This window comes from Cuculus canorus, chromosome 14 (assembly GCF_017976375.1).
Source record: "Cuculus canorus isolate bCucCan1 chromosome 14, bCucCan1.pri, whole genome shotgun sequence".
NCBI lineage: Eukaryota > Metazoa > Chordata > Aves > Cuculiformes > Cuculidae > Cuculus > Cuculus canorus.
This window is the reverse complement of record NC_071414.1, coordinates 644,001-662,412: the sequence shown is the minus strand read 5'-3', so window position 1 is coordinate 662,412 and position 18,412 is coordinate 644,001. Positions and strand designations below refer to the sequence as shown.

Here is an 18,412-nt window from a genome sequence, read left to right as displayed (position 1 = left end):
AGGGCCAGGATGGTTATCAGTTTGTGAGGATGGTTGGCAATCAAGTAAGAAATGCCTGTTGTACTTTTCAACAGAAAGATTTCCAGACTGCAGTTCAACAAGGTGAAGCTGGAAGACGCTGGGGAGTACAGCTGCGAAGCCGAAAACGTCTTAGGGAAAGACACCGCAAAAGGCAGCCTGAATGTGAAAAGTGGTAAGTGAAGAAGCCAGCAAATGTCTTGAGCTGTCTGCCATTCAAGCAGAAGGCAAGAGGTTCTGCACATGATCTGTCTTGTATTTTATTTCATGTTTTCAGGATATTGAGTAAAGCAATCTTGGGAAATAAGAAAAATGCAGCTTAGCATAAATGCTTATGTTTATTATCTGTCATGGGCAATGGGTTTAATATACATTTTAAAATAAATATATTTTTTAAAAGGGGTAAGGAGGGAAGGAAGCCGGTGGGCTTGATGTTTTCTGTTTTTAAACAATTTCTGACAAGCCAGAAGACAAGTAATTAACCCATAGCTTTGTGATGAGTGAAGTTGCTTCTGGTTTTCATCCTAGAGTGTGTGCTCCATCTCTTAGAGCTCAGCAGATGGAGTCTGAGGTTAGGTGGTTTTATTATTATCTTGGTTGTAATAATTATATTGCTTAACACAATGGTTTGGATGCACCCTCCAGCTCAGAAAGTCCCGACAGTGGTTGCCAGAAGCCGGGAGGGTGCAATGAGGGGAGGGATGACTCTGTGCAGGCTCTGTTTCCCAAGCGCTTCCTCCTGCCATTCACTACTGGTTGCGGGAGCCTGGGCTCTGTGCTCTGCAGCCCTTTGGGGTGATCCAGCTTCTCTGATGTTGGGCTTTTATTAGCGTTAGTCAATTGTGAAGGAAGGTACCTTTGTCCTGCTGCTTTCTGGCATTTTCTCTATTAAACTCTGCTTGAGCAGTGTTGGCAGTCCTGAATCTTTTATTCTGAGAAGCTGCAGTATCCCACAGCCTCCCCCCTCCTGCCTGTAACAACCCCATGCCTGCAAAGCCTGGCGGAAGGCCATCCATGCCCAGACCTCCGTGCCTTCATGAACTCATAGAATGGTTTGGGTTGGAAAGGACCTTAGAGGCTATCCAGTTCCATGCTCTGCCATGGGCAGAGACACCTCCCACTTGATCAGGGGGGCTCAAAATCCCATCCAGCCTGGCCTTGAACACCTCCAGGGATGGGGCAGCCACCACTGCTCTGGGCAACCTGGGCCAGGGCCTCCCCACCCTCACAGCAAAATATTTCTCCCTAAGATCTCATCTCAGTCTCCCCTCTTTCAGCTAAAAACCACTCACTCTTGTCCTATCCCTGCACTTCCTGATCCAGAGCCCCTCCCCAGCTTTCCTGTAGCTTTTCCTTCATGTCTGCGCAGTCAGCCCTCCTGCTCTGTTTCTTTCAGATCCTGATAGTAGAGGTGGCCAGAGCAAGGTAACAGAGGCAGTGCCACTCCTTTGACTCACCTTCCGACTGTCCCACCACGATGTTAATTGGTCCTTTTTTGGAACACACACGGGCAGTGTGTCCCTGCCATCAGGCTGCCTCCTCCACTCACCCTGCCCAGTCACTAGCAACTCCTTTTACAAGGTGAAGAGTGTGATGGAACAGCACACACTGCAAGGCTCAGAGCTTGTATGCTGCTTCTGGCATCAGGAAGAGGCACATCAGGGCACTGCAACTTCAAATTGCTCCTGCTCTGCCTCGATTAATCCATTTTCTAAGCTGCAGTGCAAATCTGCCCATGCCTTCCCGCTCTCAGCTGCATGCAGACCTCACAGGGCACCCAGTTGGACAGCAGTTAAATGCTGGTTGTATTCCCTTGTGAAGGTAAACAAGATGCTGGTGGTCACTGTAGGCTTTTGCTGCCCTGTCACCCCCTTTTGCACTCGTTGTCACTGCCCTCTGGAGCTGACAAGAGCTGAACAGCCTTCATCTGCACCTAGGCACTTGATGTCCTTGAGTTTTCCTCTTTCTTTACTCCTGGGCCTTCTGGGGACCTTGAGAGCTTTCCTCACTTCTGCAAGCTCCCCTTTTCTGTGTTATCTTACGGTACAAAATTCCTCAGGGCTTGTCTCCGAATCCATGCGTGTGCTGTCTTCTGTCCCTGCCTGCATTCTTCTGCAGGCTCCTTAGCACTGCTCCTATTGTGGCTGAGTCTCGACACAGCACCCTGTGAAGTTCTAACAAGCTGTAGTGATCAATCAGAGCAGATACGTGAGCTGGCCTCCCCGTCCTTCCCTGTTTTGGAGCCTTCCCTGTTTCCCCAGAAGCTCCCTCCAGCTATTGCTGTTTCTGTATCTTCTACTGCTTTATATTCTGTTTCTTTACTGCTGCCCTGTCCCTGGGAACCTGGTGCTTACACCTGTCCTGGGCAGGCTGGCTGGGACTGCTGCTCTGGGATTGTCCGCTGGAGCACACCTTCTGACCCGACACTTAGCAGCAATTTGGAGGTCCTGTAATGTTACTGCGTTACAGGTGTGTGAATCCAGGGCTGGGAAAAGGTCCTGACCTACCATCACATCTTGTGACACAGAAACATGAGATTGGGGGACATGTCTGGGTGGTCCTGTAGAGAGGTGGCATTGCAGGAGATGGCCTGAGCTGTTGAAGCTTGAGATGAGCATTGTGGAGGAGCAAGGTGCTGTCAGCCCAACACTCCATTCCCCTCCCGGGACGTGGAGGACAGAGATGGAGGCTCCTGAGCCCCAGCTTGAATCCTAACTAGCAGAGATGGAGCTCACACATGAGACCCTCAGGTCTGTGGATGTGAAGGGCTGAGATTCAGTCTCTGCTGGTGTAACTTTCCTAGCCTGACAAAGCAGCGATGCCATTGCGAAGCGCTCTCTGCTCTGTTCCCCTACCACTTGTCAATTTATACCAGTTCCAAAACAGAACCTTTCCAGGCATGCTGATCTGTTGCAAATTGCTGCAAACACCACCCTGAAAAGAGATTTTTCTTTAGACAGAGAGGGGCTGCAGCGTGGTGGTCCCCTGTCAGTTTGGAAATGCCCATCAGCCAAACCCAGCAGCTCATCTCTGCTCTGCAGTTCTGGTATTCCCACAAGATGCACAGCTCAACAATGAACGCTTTCGCACTGAACAGCTTTGGGAGGGTGTTGGTTTCTAAGGACATGCTTCTGGCTTCAGCCAAAACATGTTGTGCTTTGGTGCTATTTTCAGGTTTTTATTACTTTGAGGTAAATCAGGTGCTTTCTTAGAAAAATGTCCCACTTCCCCATTCTCAGCCTGACAATGGCATCACATGGGCATGAGGGCACGGCTGATGTGTGACTGTTTCAGTCTTTGTTTCCTCACAGAACCCCTCCCTAACTATGCTGCCCCCTCCCCCCTCACTTTGCTAAATGTGAAGGGAAAAATCAAACTTCTACAAAAAATTCTTTCTGCTTTTACTTTGTCACAGCGATATCTTCCCCTGTCTCTGATAGGGTGCTGCACACACAGTGTATGCTCTTGGTCCTTTCTTCTTTATGCATCTTGAGGGTGGTGAAGGGCTTTGATTCAGAAGGTGCTGTTGTTGCCGGTGGCTTTGAGTAGAGCTGTTGACTATGGACATCGAACTTCCTAAGTATCCTGGTTTATAAAGAGGAAATTGATACATGAGCTCTGCTCCAATGTTGCCTTGGGCCACAGCCTTCATCCATTTCATGTTCCTCCATCTCTTGTACAAGCATTACTTTGTGCTGCAGAACTGCACATACTTGTGGGATGGAGGTTCTTTGCATCGTAGAATCATAGACTAATGGAATGGTTTGGGCTGGAAGAGACCTTAATGCCCATCCAGTTCCACTCCCTGCCATAGGCAGGGACACCTCCCACTGGATCAGGTCCCTCAAAGCCCCATCCAACCTGGCCTGGAACCCCTCCAGGGATGAGGCAGCCACCACTGCTCTGGGCAACCTGGGCCAGGGTCTCACTGCTTAAACTCCACATTTTTTTCACTGCTGTGTTCTGTGATCCCGTCTTTGTATTCTTGTGGCCGTCAGGCCTAAGAACCCCACTCCCCCTAGTTTGACTCATCACCTGCCTGGGCCGTTTCTGCCCTTTTCTCATGGCAGAGATCCCGATGGCTAGAGGCTCTTCAAAGCAAGGGAGTTGGTGTACCCTCTGCCATCCCTTGTAGGGGCACTTGGTTATCTGCCTCTGCTCCCCAGTTACCCATCTGAGCATACGCTAACCAGTACTAACACGTTGACAGCTACCCCAGCCTGTGCCGCCCAGCAGCCCCTGCCCTTCTCCCCGCAGCAGCTAAGCCCACTCTTCTCTGCTCAAAACCAGATATTTTGTTCACTACTCTCTTACCTTAATTTCCCCAGGAACAACGAAAGCACCACAAGTCTTACCAGCCTCAGAAACTAAAATAGTTGTTATGGAAGAAGAGTGTAAGTACCTCTCCCCCGGCTCCTCCCGCATAGCTTCTTTCCCCTGATATTTGTTTTGGCTTTATGAGACATTCTGCATAAATGCTTTATTGCCTCTTGGAATCTTCTTTAACCATGGCTTCTCTTTGATTTCTGCCAAAGCCACTGTTCTTTCCCTAGATCTTTCAAAAACTATAATTTCTATGGCTAGTGTCTATCTTGGAGAGGAAGAAGTTGGTAACTATTGCAATGGTAACTTGAAGAACGTACGACTTGTAATTTAAACTGGATTTTAAGCATTCGCAGCTCTTTCCATACACGGGGTTATTGCTGCTTGTAAGATGTGCTTGTTATTGCCTTTGATTTAGTGTTTTGTTGTTGGTTTGTGTTGGGGTTTGGGTTTGTTTGGGTTGTTTCTTGTTTTTGGTTTTTTTTTTTTTGAGGATAGGTAAGAAGAAGAAGTTGTAGGAAATACGGAAAAAAAAAGATGTGAATCTTCTAAGCCTAAGTCATAAGAAAATTGCAGGAAATACGTCTGCTGTCACATTTTTCCTTGAGTGTCCAGAAAGTGAGAATGGATTTCCCAATATGTTTTATTTGGTTTAATTTTGTGGCAGTACTTTTAAGCCTTCCTTCCCATTCACTTGTTACAAATGTGGTAATGAATGGGCACGCAGAACTGAAATGAAGGCATGTCTACAGGTGCCAATATAAGAAGGCAGGTGCTGTTAGTTCAGCTCTTTCAGATGGATGGTGTGATCCCTGTGGCAGAATCTCTCCCCACCAGTGGACACCAAGCCACCCAGCCCACATCAGCCCAATGAACAGCCTGCCAGGACCTCAGCCAGCCGAGTAAGCACTGGAGAGCTGAGGACCAGGTGGCTGCTCTGAGATCTGTGTTCTATTTCCATTCCAGCCCAGAGAGCACAGCTGGTTCTGCTGCTCTGTCAACAGTTCCACTTTGCAGATTTTATGGGGAGGTTTCCTCCTTGGAAAGCTTGATCTTTTATCATTTTAAAGGAAAACAGACTGCAACCCCAGCAGAGACTGGCCAGGTATTCTTTAAAAGCTTTTCTGATTAGAAAACTGCACTTGCATTGTACTTCCCCCACCCTAGGAACATCCTGAGAGGCAGCACTATTACTGCAAGGACCATATCATCCTTCCCTAGGATTGTTACTGTGTGTTCACCAGTATGATCCATATTTGCATTGCTTTAGATATATGCTGTTTTCACTAAAAGTCAAATTTCAGCACTGGAAAGGAGACTGGCAAAATGACATGTGGCTTGCACAGAAGTTTCTTCTTTTGCAAACCATCTTTCCTCTGTGGGAATATTGTCCTTGACCGACTGTGTTTTTTCTTAATGATGTGAAGAGATGGTAGCAGCTCGACTTAAAGTTGTCGTTGACTTTTTCCTTTACATTCCTTATTTATGATCTCTCTCAATTGTTACCTAAATAACAGAGCCCTCTCCCCCCCCTCCCCCCCCCCCGATTTTTATGGTTACTGATGATCTATCATGGAATCGCACATGTATATAAGTTGAGCTCTGGAGCCCTGTGTCCAGCTTTGGAGTCCTCAGCACAGGAAGGACGTGGAGCTGTTGAAACGAGTCCAGAGGAGGCCACATTGCTGATCTGAGGACTGGAGCACTTCTCATCCAATGACAGCCTGAGAGAGTTTGGGTTGTTCAGCCTGGAGAAGAGAAGGCTATGGGGAGACCTTTGAGCAGCTTCCAGTGCTGAAAAGGGCTCCAGGAAAGCTGAGGGGGACTCTTGATCAGGGAGTGCAGGAATAGGATGAGGAGGAATGGTTTTCAGCTGAAAGAGGGGAGATTGAGACGAGATCTTAGTGAGAAATATTTTCCTGTGAGAGTGCGGAGGCCCTGGCCCAGGTTGCCCAGAGCAGTGGTCTCTGCTCCATCCCTCAAGGTGTTCAAAGCCAGGTTGGGTGGGGCTTGGAGCCCCTGATCCAGTGGGAGGTGTCCCTGCCCATGGCAGGGGGTTGGAACTGGATGGGCAACTCAAACTATTTTATGAATGTATGATGTGATTCTATAACATATGGGGAGGTAATGAAGATGTGAGCTGTGTTGATCTGGGAAGTATCTAATTCATGTGAAATTCTTGCATTTCTCTAATATCTGTATATCAGAACTATCAGAATATCAGGAATATCTGTATTCAGAAGCTTGTCTCACACGTGTAGGTTGTCCCACCTTTCGTGGTTTTACTGAAAGGCTGTAAATTATCCACTGGCTTTTAAACATGGTGTTGAGAAAACACCACACTGATCTGGTGGTGGTTGTGGTTCCCTAGGAGAGACTACTGCAAGCAGGCAGCTTGGTCACAGCTTTTACTCACTTCTATTTGGCCCGTGGTGAAAGGCAGGCATCTTACCAGGCAGGCTGGGCAAAGGGGAGTGGTCCCTACACCTCAGGAAGCTTACGGTGTTCTCCACACGGCTCTGAAAGTCATTATGGGCCAGGCAATAAACCCCCATCACTCCGTGTAGCCCCACGTGCCTCGCCCTCTGTAACCCTGTTGCCCATGCTGTGTACATTTTTAACTAGTGTTTTTCCTGAATCACAGAATCACAGAATCACAGAATCACAGAATCACAAGGTTGGAAAGGACCCATTGGATCATCGAGTCCAACCATTCCTAACACTCCCTAAACCATGTCCCTAAGCGCTTCATCCACCCGTTCCTTAAACACCTCCAGGGAAGGTGACTCGACCACCTCCCTGGGCAGCTGTTCCAGTACCCAATGACTCTTACTGTGAAGAATTTTTTTCTGATATCCAACCTGAACCTCCCCTGACGGAGCTTCAGGCCATTCCCTCTTGTCCTGTCTTCTGTCACTTGGGAGAAGAGCCCAGCTCCCTCCTCCCCACAACCTCCTTTCAGGCAGTTGTAGAGAGTAATAAGGTCTCCCCTCAGCCTCCTCTTCTCCAGGCTAAACACCCCCAGCTCTCTCAGCCGCTCCTTGAAGACTTGTTCTCCAGCCCCTTCACCAGCTTTGTTGCTCTTCTCTGGACACGCTCCAGAGTCTCAACATCCTTCTTGTGGTGAGGGGCCCAGAACTGAACACAGTATTCAAGGTGCAGTCTCACCAGTGCTGAGTACAGAGGGAGAATCACCTCCCTGGACCTGCTGGTGACCCCATTTCTGATACCAGTTCCTTTCTGGATGGTCTTCCTTTCTACCCTTGCTTTGGGAAAAGGAGTGAGATATCACATATTTCCCCCTTGGAGCACTATTAGAGCTTTTCTTATCACTTGTGAGTGTAGCAAAGTGATACACTTTGCTTTGAGTGTTAGCAAACCCAGCCACATTCTGAGTCACACCTGCCTTCCATCTCCTGTCCTCTAGTGGCCACAGGCCTCTGGGCACTGCTGCATCCTTTGTGCAAGGCAGGTTTACACACCAGACAGCACTCAAAATGCAGCCAATGTGGGTCTCCAATGTGTTCTCTCTCCATTCTTGGATAACTTTATTATCTGGAAGCATATTTTTTGTCCCACTGCTTTCCACCTCAGCACCTTCCCATGCCTAGCTGACACCTGACACTAGGCCACAAATGGGTACCATAGATTCTTGGAAACATCTGCATTGTTACAATTATGTGCATGGAATCTCTTCCCCAGCTGCTGTTCCCTTTGCCTACCTGCTGCCTGGCTCCCTTAGACAGGGGGGACACTGTTTTATATGACCCTCAAAGATCTCATGGCAGCATGGAGAAACCCAAGGATCTTACAATGTTTCTGGTGTAGAGACAAAGCTGATTCTAGTCTGATCTGAGACCAAAGCCAGCACACTTGGGAGATCTGGGATCTGGTGGTGCAGCATTTTGAGAGCTGTCTGGATTCAGATCTGCCTTGTATTCTTGTTCAGCCCATGTGGATGCAACCCTATACTCAGGGTGAGTACTGGGACCTGTGAGACAGAGAGTTGGGGTTGCTGGTGCCCCCCCCAGCCCATGGCATGTGCATGGCATGGGGCACCACTCAGCTTCATTCAGTGATGTGGATATGTTCAGGTGAGCTAGAGCCATTTAGCAAACATAAGAAGCTGAACCATGGAGTGTAATGAGCGCTAGCCTGTTCATAGGGGTGTGCTGTCTATCTTACCACCAGCTTTTGTCCATATGGTCAAGCTAGACCCTGACGGCCAGATTCAGAAAGGAAATCTGGTGTCTGGGAAAGTCTTTCCATGATGCTGTGTATTTTGCTGTGGTACCACAGCCTTACACCTTGCTCTGAGTATATGCTTTTGTTTGAGCATTGTTGTACTAGAGCAGCCCTGGAGGTGCTTTCTTCAGAAAGCACTGGGACTCAAAGGAGACGACAACGCCTGCTACTCCTGTCAAGGAGTCTTCCTACTGAGGCCAGTGAGCATGAGATCATTGCAGTAGCCTCAATCCACAGTGAAAAAGTGTTAAATAAGACATGGTCTTCTGTTTGTCACAAGATGAGACTGTGGAGCTAGGGCGTCACAGCTCACAGGCAGGAACTTGCAGGGATGGGGTAACTTGTTCATGCACCCTGATGCAGGGAAAAAGGTCCTTTATCCTCATTTCAACCTCCAGAGTACTCAAAATGGTGGTGTGATCCTGTCAGTGTGCAGCTTGAATTAGCTAAACAGGGTTCGGGAGTTTGTGGCTACAGATCTGCCTGGTAAACAGGAGAGGAGTCAGTGGCAAAGTTTAGAAACATTTTGATTGAGGCAAAAATGGAAGAAGGTTCAGAGCAATCCGTAGGACGTTCTCAGAGGGAAATTTTATGCAGGGCAAAGATAGTAAAACTTTATCAAAGTTTCATTTGTAAAAGGTAAGATAAGGTTTGAAATCTCTGAAAAGGTCAGGTAATCCCATTCAATTGTTTTGTGCTGTTGAGTTCTCCTTTTGTTCAGTTCCTTGACTTCAACAAATGGATGAAGCTGTGGGGGTTGAAAGAGACCAGGCTGGGTGGAGGAAGCAGGGTTTGAATACTGTCAGGATCTGAGAGGATCCACCACTGATAGGCAGATGCTGTAAACTAACACAGCTGCTCAACTCCTCTCCTCCACCTGGGTCACTCTCCAGCTAACCTGGTTGAGGGCCTTTGCGTGGTCGGTGTCTGTAGACCGGCAGCAATGGCTGGGCTGCTGGATGGCGCTGCAGGCGCTCAGCACCAGGGCAAGGTTTGGTGTCGGATGAGAAGATGAAAGAGGGAGAAAGAGCAGAAGAGGGAATGCTGAGTTGTGCTGGGCAACATGAGGACAAGGGGTACCTGAATGAAAGCTAGGCTCGCTGGGTTGATTTTGGGGCATTTAGTTCAGCTGCTGGGGATCAGGACTCCTTGAAGTCCTTTTAGGGATTTTGACAGGCTGAGAGAGTTTGGGTTGTTCAGTCTGGAGAAGAGACAGCTATGGGGAGACGTTAGAGCAGCTTCTAGGACTGAAAGAGAATCCAGGAAAGCTGGGGGGTGGGAGGGTGCTCTTGATCTGGGAGGGAAGGGATAGGACAAGGGGAAACGATTTTCAGCTATAAGAGGGGAGATGGAGATGAGATCTTAGGAAAAAATGTTTTCCTGTTGCCCAGAGCAGCGGTGGCTGCCCCATCCCTGGAAGTGTTGAAGGCCAGGTTGGATGGGGCTTGGAGCTCCCTGATCCAGTGGGAGGTGTCCCTACCTATGGCAGAGGGTTGGAACTGGATGGGCTTTAAAGTCTCTTCCAACCCAAACCATTCCATGAATCTATGATCCCTGTGAAAGGCAGAGTGAAACAGCCCTTCTTTCCCCAATTAAGTCTTAACTTTCCTCACACCGCTTTGGGTCCACAGATTTCATAGCTGTCATCTTAGTGATGTCATTGGACTGTTTGTAGACTCATTGTTTTCAACTCATTCAGACTCTTCCCGCTTGGTACCTTCCCCAATGCTTAGCATGACTGGGTGATGGAAATATTTTCCTTACTTTCTCTCTCCCAGGTGATATGAACCTGGTTAGTTGCCACGAATACAGTGGCTCAGTGATGTTTACTCTGATGTAGTTCATAAGTCACATCTGGACAAATCTAGTTGAACTTATTCAGCATATACCACAGTAAGATGTGCTGTGTAATTAAGGTTCAGCGAATTCCCTCAAGCCTTGTCTCAAGTCCAGTCTGGTATGGCCTTTACTGGGTCACCGTGGCAGACCTCCATGTTGATTGGCTGGTCAGTCTCTGGTCGTTCCAGCCTGAAGGCACTATGCTGTCCTGGAATCAGTAATGCTACAAATGCGAGCATGGTGCTGTTGGTTTAGAGCGGAAGGTGTCCAGCCAGCCCAGAGCACGGGCAGAATGGATGAAAGTCAGTCAGCCTCGGGCCATGTGATCAGACCAGTTTTGACTATTAGACTGAAAATAAGCCCTCACATTCCCTTACTCAGATAATTTAAGTCCCACCACTAGAGGTGTGGTTGGTAATTGAGTGGCGCCTGTGTGCACCCAGGTGTGGTACCTGGAGGTGTACACGGTGGAGATCTCGCTGTCAGTCTGCAGGGAGAGCTATGTTGTGCCTGGCTGGTGTCAGGTCTGTGTTGCTGCTTATTTTGCACACTCTGTATTTTTTAAGTAGCCATCACATCTACTGTTCTAACTGCGACAGAGAGACGGGCCAGGTTGACTCCAAAGGCAAGGATGGGCAGTATGGAGTGAAGCGTAGAAAGGAAGGTGATATCCCTGGGAAGAACTGAGGCCACGAGCCCAGCGTTCAGAGCAGGAGGCTGTGTACCAGAAGCTCCGGTCTGTCTGACTCCATTGAGTGATCCTGGCAAGTGCTTTAAATTCCTGGGCTTTGGCTGTCCTGCCTGCAGAGCATTCATGCTGGCACTGGCCCTGCAAAAGGCTTTTGAGGTTGTTGAACAAATCCCCTCATTCAAGCATCACGTTGCTGCTATTGATACCATTGATGATGGGATATGGGAGAATGAAATGCTGCAGTGCTAATGCGTGCATTTTGGGACCCTTGTAAGGAAAAACATAGGGATTCTTCATAAAGCTGGAGAGAACAGGCTGATGGAGCAACTGGAAGCTTTATAGTAACACAGGTCTTTGCCCCTGCAATGGGTACCTGTCCTGTGGAAACAGGCAGCGCCTGGGTGCTCAGAGACCTTTCAACTTTCTCCTCAGTGAAACATCTGAACGGTGTAGATGGGAGGTGTGGGTGTGCTGCCTCTGTTGTTTTGATCAGCAATATCTGATGCTCTGAGACGAGTGTCCTGCAGTCTAACATTTGTTTTGAGATGAACTTCTGGTCTGCAGCTATTGAGCCTCATGATCCCCACAGGAATCAGGAACATAGTTCCAGCAGGATCTATTTCAGTAAAACGTAGGGGTAAATATTGGATCTTTTCCAAATGAATAAATACACAGGAGCAGGATTTTTATGAACTCCAGAGTCCCCAGTCTGTTGCCAGGTGAGCCCTAGCCTGCACAGCCCCTTCTGATACTATGTACAAATTGCAGTAGGGAGCATCCAGCCTTCAGGTTTATTAAGAAGAGTGTTGTTCCAGCCGTACAGAAACGTGCCACTGAGGGAATGGTTAGGATCAAGAGTCCCTCTGTGCATTAATCAGCATAAATCATGATTTTAGTGTGGCTTACAGTGGGATTAAAGTGCTACAACTAAGGAATAGCTCGGCCATGAATTCTCATCCATGTTTTTCTGACAAGCAGTTGGATGAACTCGGTTCAGAGGAACCCCAGCAATTCTGTGTTTTATCAGTAAGTACACGAGGCATATACAGAGCAGGCAATTTGTATACACTCTCCAACCAGCTGAGTTCATCTGTCTAACTGAATGTCTAAATATTGAGAGAGTAAAGTGTCTGTACTCTATGAACCCAGCAGTCAATGTTACTTATAAAAAAACCCAGCAAAACTGTCTCTGTGTCCCTGTTCTACTCGTCAGTAGCTGTAGTTTGTGAAAAATTAACTAATTTATAGTTCAAGTTACATTTATTAACTCTTTACAGGGGGAGTATTTCACCAGGTTCCCGAGAACTGCCTGGTGAATGCCCGCAAAGGTTAAATGATGTGCACAGAGAAGTTGTGTAAGAACCCCTGCGCAATCATTAATGGCCTTTCTGCATAGATGGACTATGTGAAGGGGAGTCCAGATGCAAATGTTGGTGCCCGTGGCTTTCCTGTCTGTTGCCCTGACGTTGACATTAGCCCCAAGTAACCCAAGTGTGTGGTAGAAAACACATGCTCTGAATGACTACAGTGCTCTGAATATCTTATGTGCTTAGAATCGTAGAATCGTTAAGGTTGGAAAAGACCTCTAAGATCACCCAGTCCAACCCCACTGTGCCTACTAAATCATGTCCTGAAATGCCACATCTACAAGTTTTTTTTAACTCCTCCAGGGATGGCAACTCTACCACTGCCCTGGGCAGCCTCTGCCAGGGCTTCATCACTCTTTCAATAAAGAAGTTGTTCCTACTATCACAGAATCACAGAATCACAGAATGGTTTCAGTTGTAAAAGACCTTTAAGATCATTGAGTCCAAACAACTCTCCAATCTAAACCTCCCCTCGTGCAATTTGAGGCCATTTCCTCTCATCCTATCGCTTGATACTTGGGAGAAGAGACCAGTACCCACCTCACTCCATCCTCCTTTCCGGAAACTGCAGAGAGTTATGAGGTCTCCCCTCAGCCTAGTCTTTTCCAGGCTAAACAGCCCAGGTCCCTCAGCTGCTCTTCATGAGACTTGTTCTTCAGATACTTGCAGCTTGTGCTGCACTGTCCTCGCTAACTGGGACAGCACCAACAAAACGTGGCTTCAGATCATTTGCAATCGCATCCATCAAAAGGCAGCCCTCTTTTCCTCGTCCTTAACTTCTCATCCCCTTCTGCTTTGTTGTTAGTGCTGGGACTAAGACCGGCAGACCAGCTGGAGCTCTGGCTTGCTGAAAGCAGGGTGCTCCAGGCCTCCTTCCCCCTTGCAGGAGCATTGTGACCAGCTTGCGTGTTTGCAGAGGCCCATGTCTCAGGGGCACCATGCTTATTCCCTCTGGTTTAATTTCACCATTTATTTTCTGTAGCTTGCCCAAAGAACACTCCTTGTTTCTTTCACTTAATTAATTGAAGTACTCAGGGAGGCAGTTGGTACATGACTGATCTCACTGCGCAACCTCCCACTGCCTTCATGCCAGTTCCTTTCCACCCAGATTGCAGCTAGCACCCAAACCTTCTCCCTTGCTTATTCAGATCTCCATCTATTGCAGTAATTTTACAACTTTCCAACTCAATTGGGATAGATGGAATTGTGTTGGAGGCTGACTGAAGGACTTCTTCTACCACACCAGGGAGCAAAATCTGCCTGGTACCATGTGGCAGTTAAGGTAAAATAGCTGTGGAAAGTCGTTTCTGGATCACCAGGCACACCTGGGTGGCGTCTGGAGCGGAGGTGAATGAACATGCATGACTGCAAATAAACTGTGCGTGAGGTTCACTTTACCAACATCAGTCATTGAACTGCAGATGACTCAGGACCAGGTAGAGATTTGTAATGGTATTTCCAATGGCCCAGGCTAATGGGGAAGTACAGCTCAACATAAAGGAACTGAATGGAGTTAAGTTGTGAATCTAGCAATTTTCCTGCTAGTGTGGTGGAAACACAACTAAATATCTCTTGGCCTCATGCTTCAAGATGATTCCCTGTGATCTTCAGCCACATGGTGCTAGAGGGTAAAACATTTTAGCCTAGGCTGAATTAACATTTGCTAAGTGAGTCATTTTGCTTCCCTCTGTCTCACTTGGAAGGTCTCTTAATCCTTGCTCCCAAACTAGTTGCTGCTGCTGCCCTCGTGAAGATGAAGTTCCAGCTGCAGCACATCCCAGAGCAATGAAGCACCCTACAAGGCTCCAGACTATGTATTGCCATGCAGGAGTGAGATTTCAGGGTTATGATCAATAAAAGTCTGTATTCAATACCTCAAAACTCAAAATGAATATTAGGAATTACTATGAGCAGAGAACAAACCAAATATCGTGGGTGGGGGATGGCCTTGCCATTGGCAAAGAGAAAACCAGAACTTTGCCATTGGCAAAGAGAAAACCAGATGGCACAAAGGACTGCAGCCAGATTAGCTGCTGTAGAAGAAGCTGCTAAAGAGGTCGGTACATTCCAGGTAGGGACGGAGATGCTGGCTGTGCCTGCAAAGCTACAGCAAGCACAGGGGAAACAACTGGGGATGACCACTCTTTTTTTTTTTTTTTTTTTTCTAATACAAGAGCCAAGAAGGGGCAGGTGTAAAAAAATGAAATGGAAATGTGTCTGTGTACACCATGTATGTAACCCTGGAGCTCTCATCACAAATATTGTGGGTGCTATGAGACTTGATGTGTTCAAGTAGCAACTAAACACAGTCGTGGAGGAGAAATCCATCAAAAGCTGTGAAATGTAAAGACACTGCAGCTGACCTGGGTTGTCTCTGAGCGGCTCATCCTAGATGGTCAAAAGAAAATTATCATTGTGTGCTTGTGCTGATCTTATTTAAGCATTGCCTGTTGGCCACTGTCAAGAGAGAAGACAGGGCTGTGTTTTGACCAGTGCTTCTCAGCTGATATTCCTGTAATGGCCTGTATTTCTTGACACTCTCCACAGCAGGGAACTGGGATGACTGCCTCTTGGTGTACCCTTTGCTACATCTCTGCTTCTAACAAATGGACCATAGCAATATGACTCTGTGAGTTGTTTTTGAAACACTTTGTGCTTCTTTGAGAGAAAAGGCATGGTACTTGCAGAAAATAGGATTTAGAAGATAACAGCTTTAACAAGATGCTTCTAGGATCAATTGTGTATTTTTCTGACAGGCCTAGCTCTGTTGACATCTCTCTTTCCAAGAGTGCACAACATGCACGTTCCAAGCCTCATTCGTGCCAGTCTTTTTTATTTGTTTAGAAGGACAAAATTGTTTAAACGGGATGAAAATTCCATGGAATCTCTAGCTGGTCAGCACTGTAATCCACTCTAGTATCCCAACATCACACAGCACTGCATCTTGAGGCCCTGGCCCAGGTTGCCCAGAGCAGTGGTGGCTGCTCCATCCCTGGAGGTGTTCAAGGCCAGGTCGGATGAGGCTTTGAACAACCAGATCCAGTGGGAGGTGTCCCTGCCCATGGCAGAGAGGTTGGAACTGGATGGGCTTTAAGGTCCCTTCCAACTCAAACCATTCCATGATTCTATGAAAACCTGCAAGCACTCTAAACTCTGAAGCGCCACCCTGCAAGGCACTTACAGCAGCTCCCACGCTGTGTGCCGGCCAGGCAGCACTTGGGGACCATTTGAAGGGACAGTGGCTGTCTGCTCTCTACCTGCTCCCCTGTGACTTTCATACGTCCTTGGCAGGCCCATGCTTGCTCTGCCACTGACTCTACCTCCACAAGACAGGCCCAACAAGCCCCAGGAGAGCTGCAGGACACCTTGTCTGGCAGCCTGCAAAGCCTGCAGCTTGCCATGCACATGCAGAGTGAAGCCCACGCACAGCCGGGCTCCAGCTGCATTTTGGGACACAGCTGCATGCTGCCAGGCTAGATTTTATTTTCATACTCATTTTTAAAAAGGCATTTGGAGCTAAGTCTTGGGTTAAGTTGCTGAATCAAGCAATAGCTAAAGGAGTGGCCTTGCAAAGAAAGCCCAGGTGCTGTCACATGCAATTAGAGCTCCTCTGTCTTGAAACCTCAGATCTCCATGTGTCCTAGAGGAAATGCTGCTGTCTTGCAAAGATATAAATTATACAGACTTGTTACAAAACCATTACAATGGCTTTGGCTTCTAGTTCTCATTAATCTTAACTAGAAGGGAGTAGTGAATTTCCCTACAGAAGTCTGGGGATTTTCATATTTGAGGGTTTTTTTGCCAGGACTTCTTTGATGGCTTGGTCAACTCATCATCTGGTCTAAAACCCAGCGTATGCTCTGATCTGTCTACACTGCTTCACATTTGGCTCCCAGCTGGCTGGCATTAGGTGCTCTAGGAGGGAAGCAGCTCTTTTCTGTCCCAGGGCCACGTGCCTTCTCAGTCTTTGCTGAGGTATTTGCCATATCTGGTTTGCGAAGCACTTTGAGACAAGTTGCTGGGTGCTGTGAAAAGACAACCCCAGAGGCAATGGTTATTCAAGGCAAAGCACAGACATAGCTCTGCTCCGTGCACAGCGCTGGCTCCGCTAGGCAGTGGAAGGCGTTGACTTCCCTATGGGAACAGAAGACAGGGTTGGACAGTGCGTTGGTGCAAGCAAAATGAACAGTGAGCTTGGCTCTGCCTTGGTGTGAGTTACCTGAGTTAACCAGTGAGTTAACCAGTCTGTTACCTGAGTGTGCAGGTAACAGCGTGGGCTGCTGCTGTGCAAACTCTTCATTGAGAGTGGCATGGACCCCACGCAGGTAGAGAGTCCTAGAAGCAAGGAGCCAGAGCTGCTCGTCTGGCTGCTCGTGTGCTCGGCATCACCAAATGTGAGAAGCTCAACAGGATGCTGGGAGCCCTCCAGTACCTGTGGGAGCCTGGACATGCCTGGGAGGTGCTGGGCTGGAGCTGGAGCATGAAAGCAGAGACCTTGGCTCTGGCAGTGGGGACTGCAGCTGGAGGCAGCAGGCACCCATGACAGCCTCTGAGCCTGCTGTAGAGGCAGGACGGGTGCAGGGGCAGCCTCAGATCCCTCCACAGGGCAGGCTCTGGCAGGCCTCGGTGCTCCTCCCATGGTTCTGACTAGCTCCTGCCTGGGGCTCTGGCTCCAGCCTTCTTTCTTGACTCCTGTATCAATGAGGTGCTCTGTCTTCAGTGGCTGGTCTGAAGTCACTGACCCCTCCAGGAGGTGCAGTCATGCTTTGAGAGGCACAATGGATTTAACTATTCTGTTGGAAAAAGCAGATACTTTTGAGTGTCCAGCCCTTGTTTTGACTGTGTGAAGAAGAGGCTGCAATCCCAAAAGCTGGTCTGCTTTTGTAGCCCATATCAGTTGCTCTAATGAAAGTTTTTCCTTTCCTAGAAGCCTTTGTCTTGCCTATGGAGACTCTGCTTTGGGCTTTGAGTTTGTCTGAGTCATTCAGAGGCAGGAATTGCGGTGAAATACTGCAGAGTGCCTTCAGTTTTGTTTGTACCTTACATGGCTGGAAAGCTTTTCTCCAGAAAGAAATTTGGATTTGGAAAAGCATCTGTATAGTCATACTGGCTGCTTCCATCTGTCTTAGCACAGACTGAGGCTGACTGACTTCTGCTGAACTCCTGCTTGGTTTCTTGAGGCAGCCCCGTCGGGGCATGACAGAGGGATTATCAGGAACAAGGGAGGAGAGATAGACCTGTTCTTGCTTGTGGAGATGGTGAGGGCACTTGCTTCTGGTTCTGAAAACTTATCTCCTCCCAGAGACTGTGGGAGCAATGAAATATTCATTCCAGTATCTCTGGATCTTGGTAGTATCATGATGCACATCAGGCCTGAGCAGCGTGTGACTCTGTGCCTCTGCAGCTCACGTTCTCCCTAACCTCCCTCCTGCTGGCTGGCGCAGAGTCGCATCCATGTGTAAGGGGAGGGTCAGGAGAGGTGAGAATGGGGCACTTTTCCCTTCAGCTTGCCAAAAAGATGATCTTGCCCTGACGTGCTGACTGCCTAGAGGCAGGCGTGCCATCACTCCTCCCTCACTTGGTGACTTTTACTGGGAAAGGAAAGGTCAAGTCACAGCCCCAGGACCTGGAGAGGTGAAGGTGAGCCTAAAGGCACAGGCTGAGGTTTGTAGCTCTGGGGTTTTTAATTTGGCAAATGAACTAGTTGAAAATAATCTAAGAAAACAGAATTGCCCAACAAAGGAAATAACAATACATTCTTCTTGTGTGTGTTTTATTATTTTCCCTGCAGTAACCACAACTCTCTCCTCCTGGTCCGGGCATGCAAGAAAATGCAACGAAACAGCCAAGTCCTATTGTGTCAATGGTGGGGTGTGCTACTACATTGAGGGGATTAACCAGCTGTCTTGCAAGTAAGTGAGTGTAGTTC

The 18,412-nt window shown here is 48.0% G+C and overlaps 1 protein-coding gene across 3 annotated transcripts in view; it reads left to right on the top strand.

The window, feature by feature from the left end:
* Positions 1–18,412, top strand: part of NRG2 (neuregulin 2) — a 182,371-nt gene that overhangs the window by 125,809 nt on the left and 38,150 nt on the right. For 2 of the 3 annotated variants that reach the window (XM_054079472.1, XM_054079471.1), the window contains exons 3-5: positions 75–193; positions 4,347–4,412; positions 18,275–18,395. In XM_054079472.1, the coding sequence (XP_053935447.1) occupies positions 75–193; positions 4,347–4,412; positions 18,275–18,395 (306 nt within the window). The remainder of the gene's footprint in view (positions 1–74; positions 194–4,346; positions 4,413–18,274; positions 18,396–18,412) is intronic. The other variant, XM_009555906.2, reaches the window with a different exon arrangement.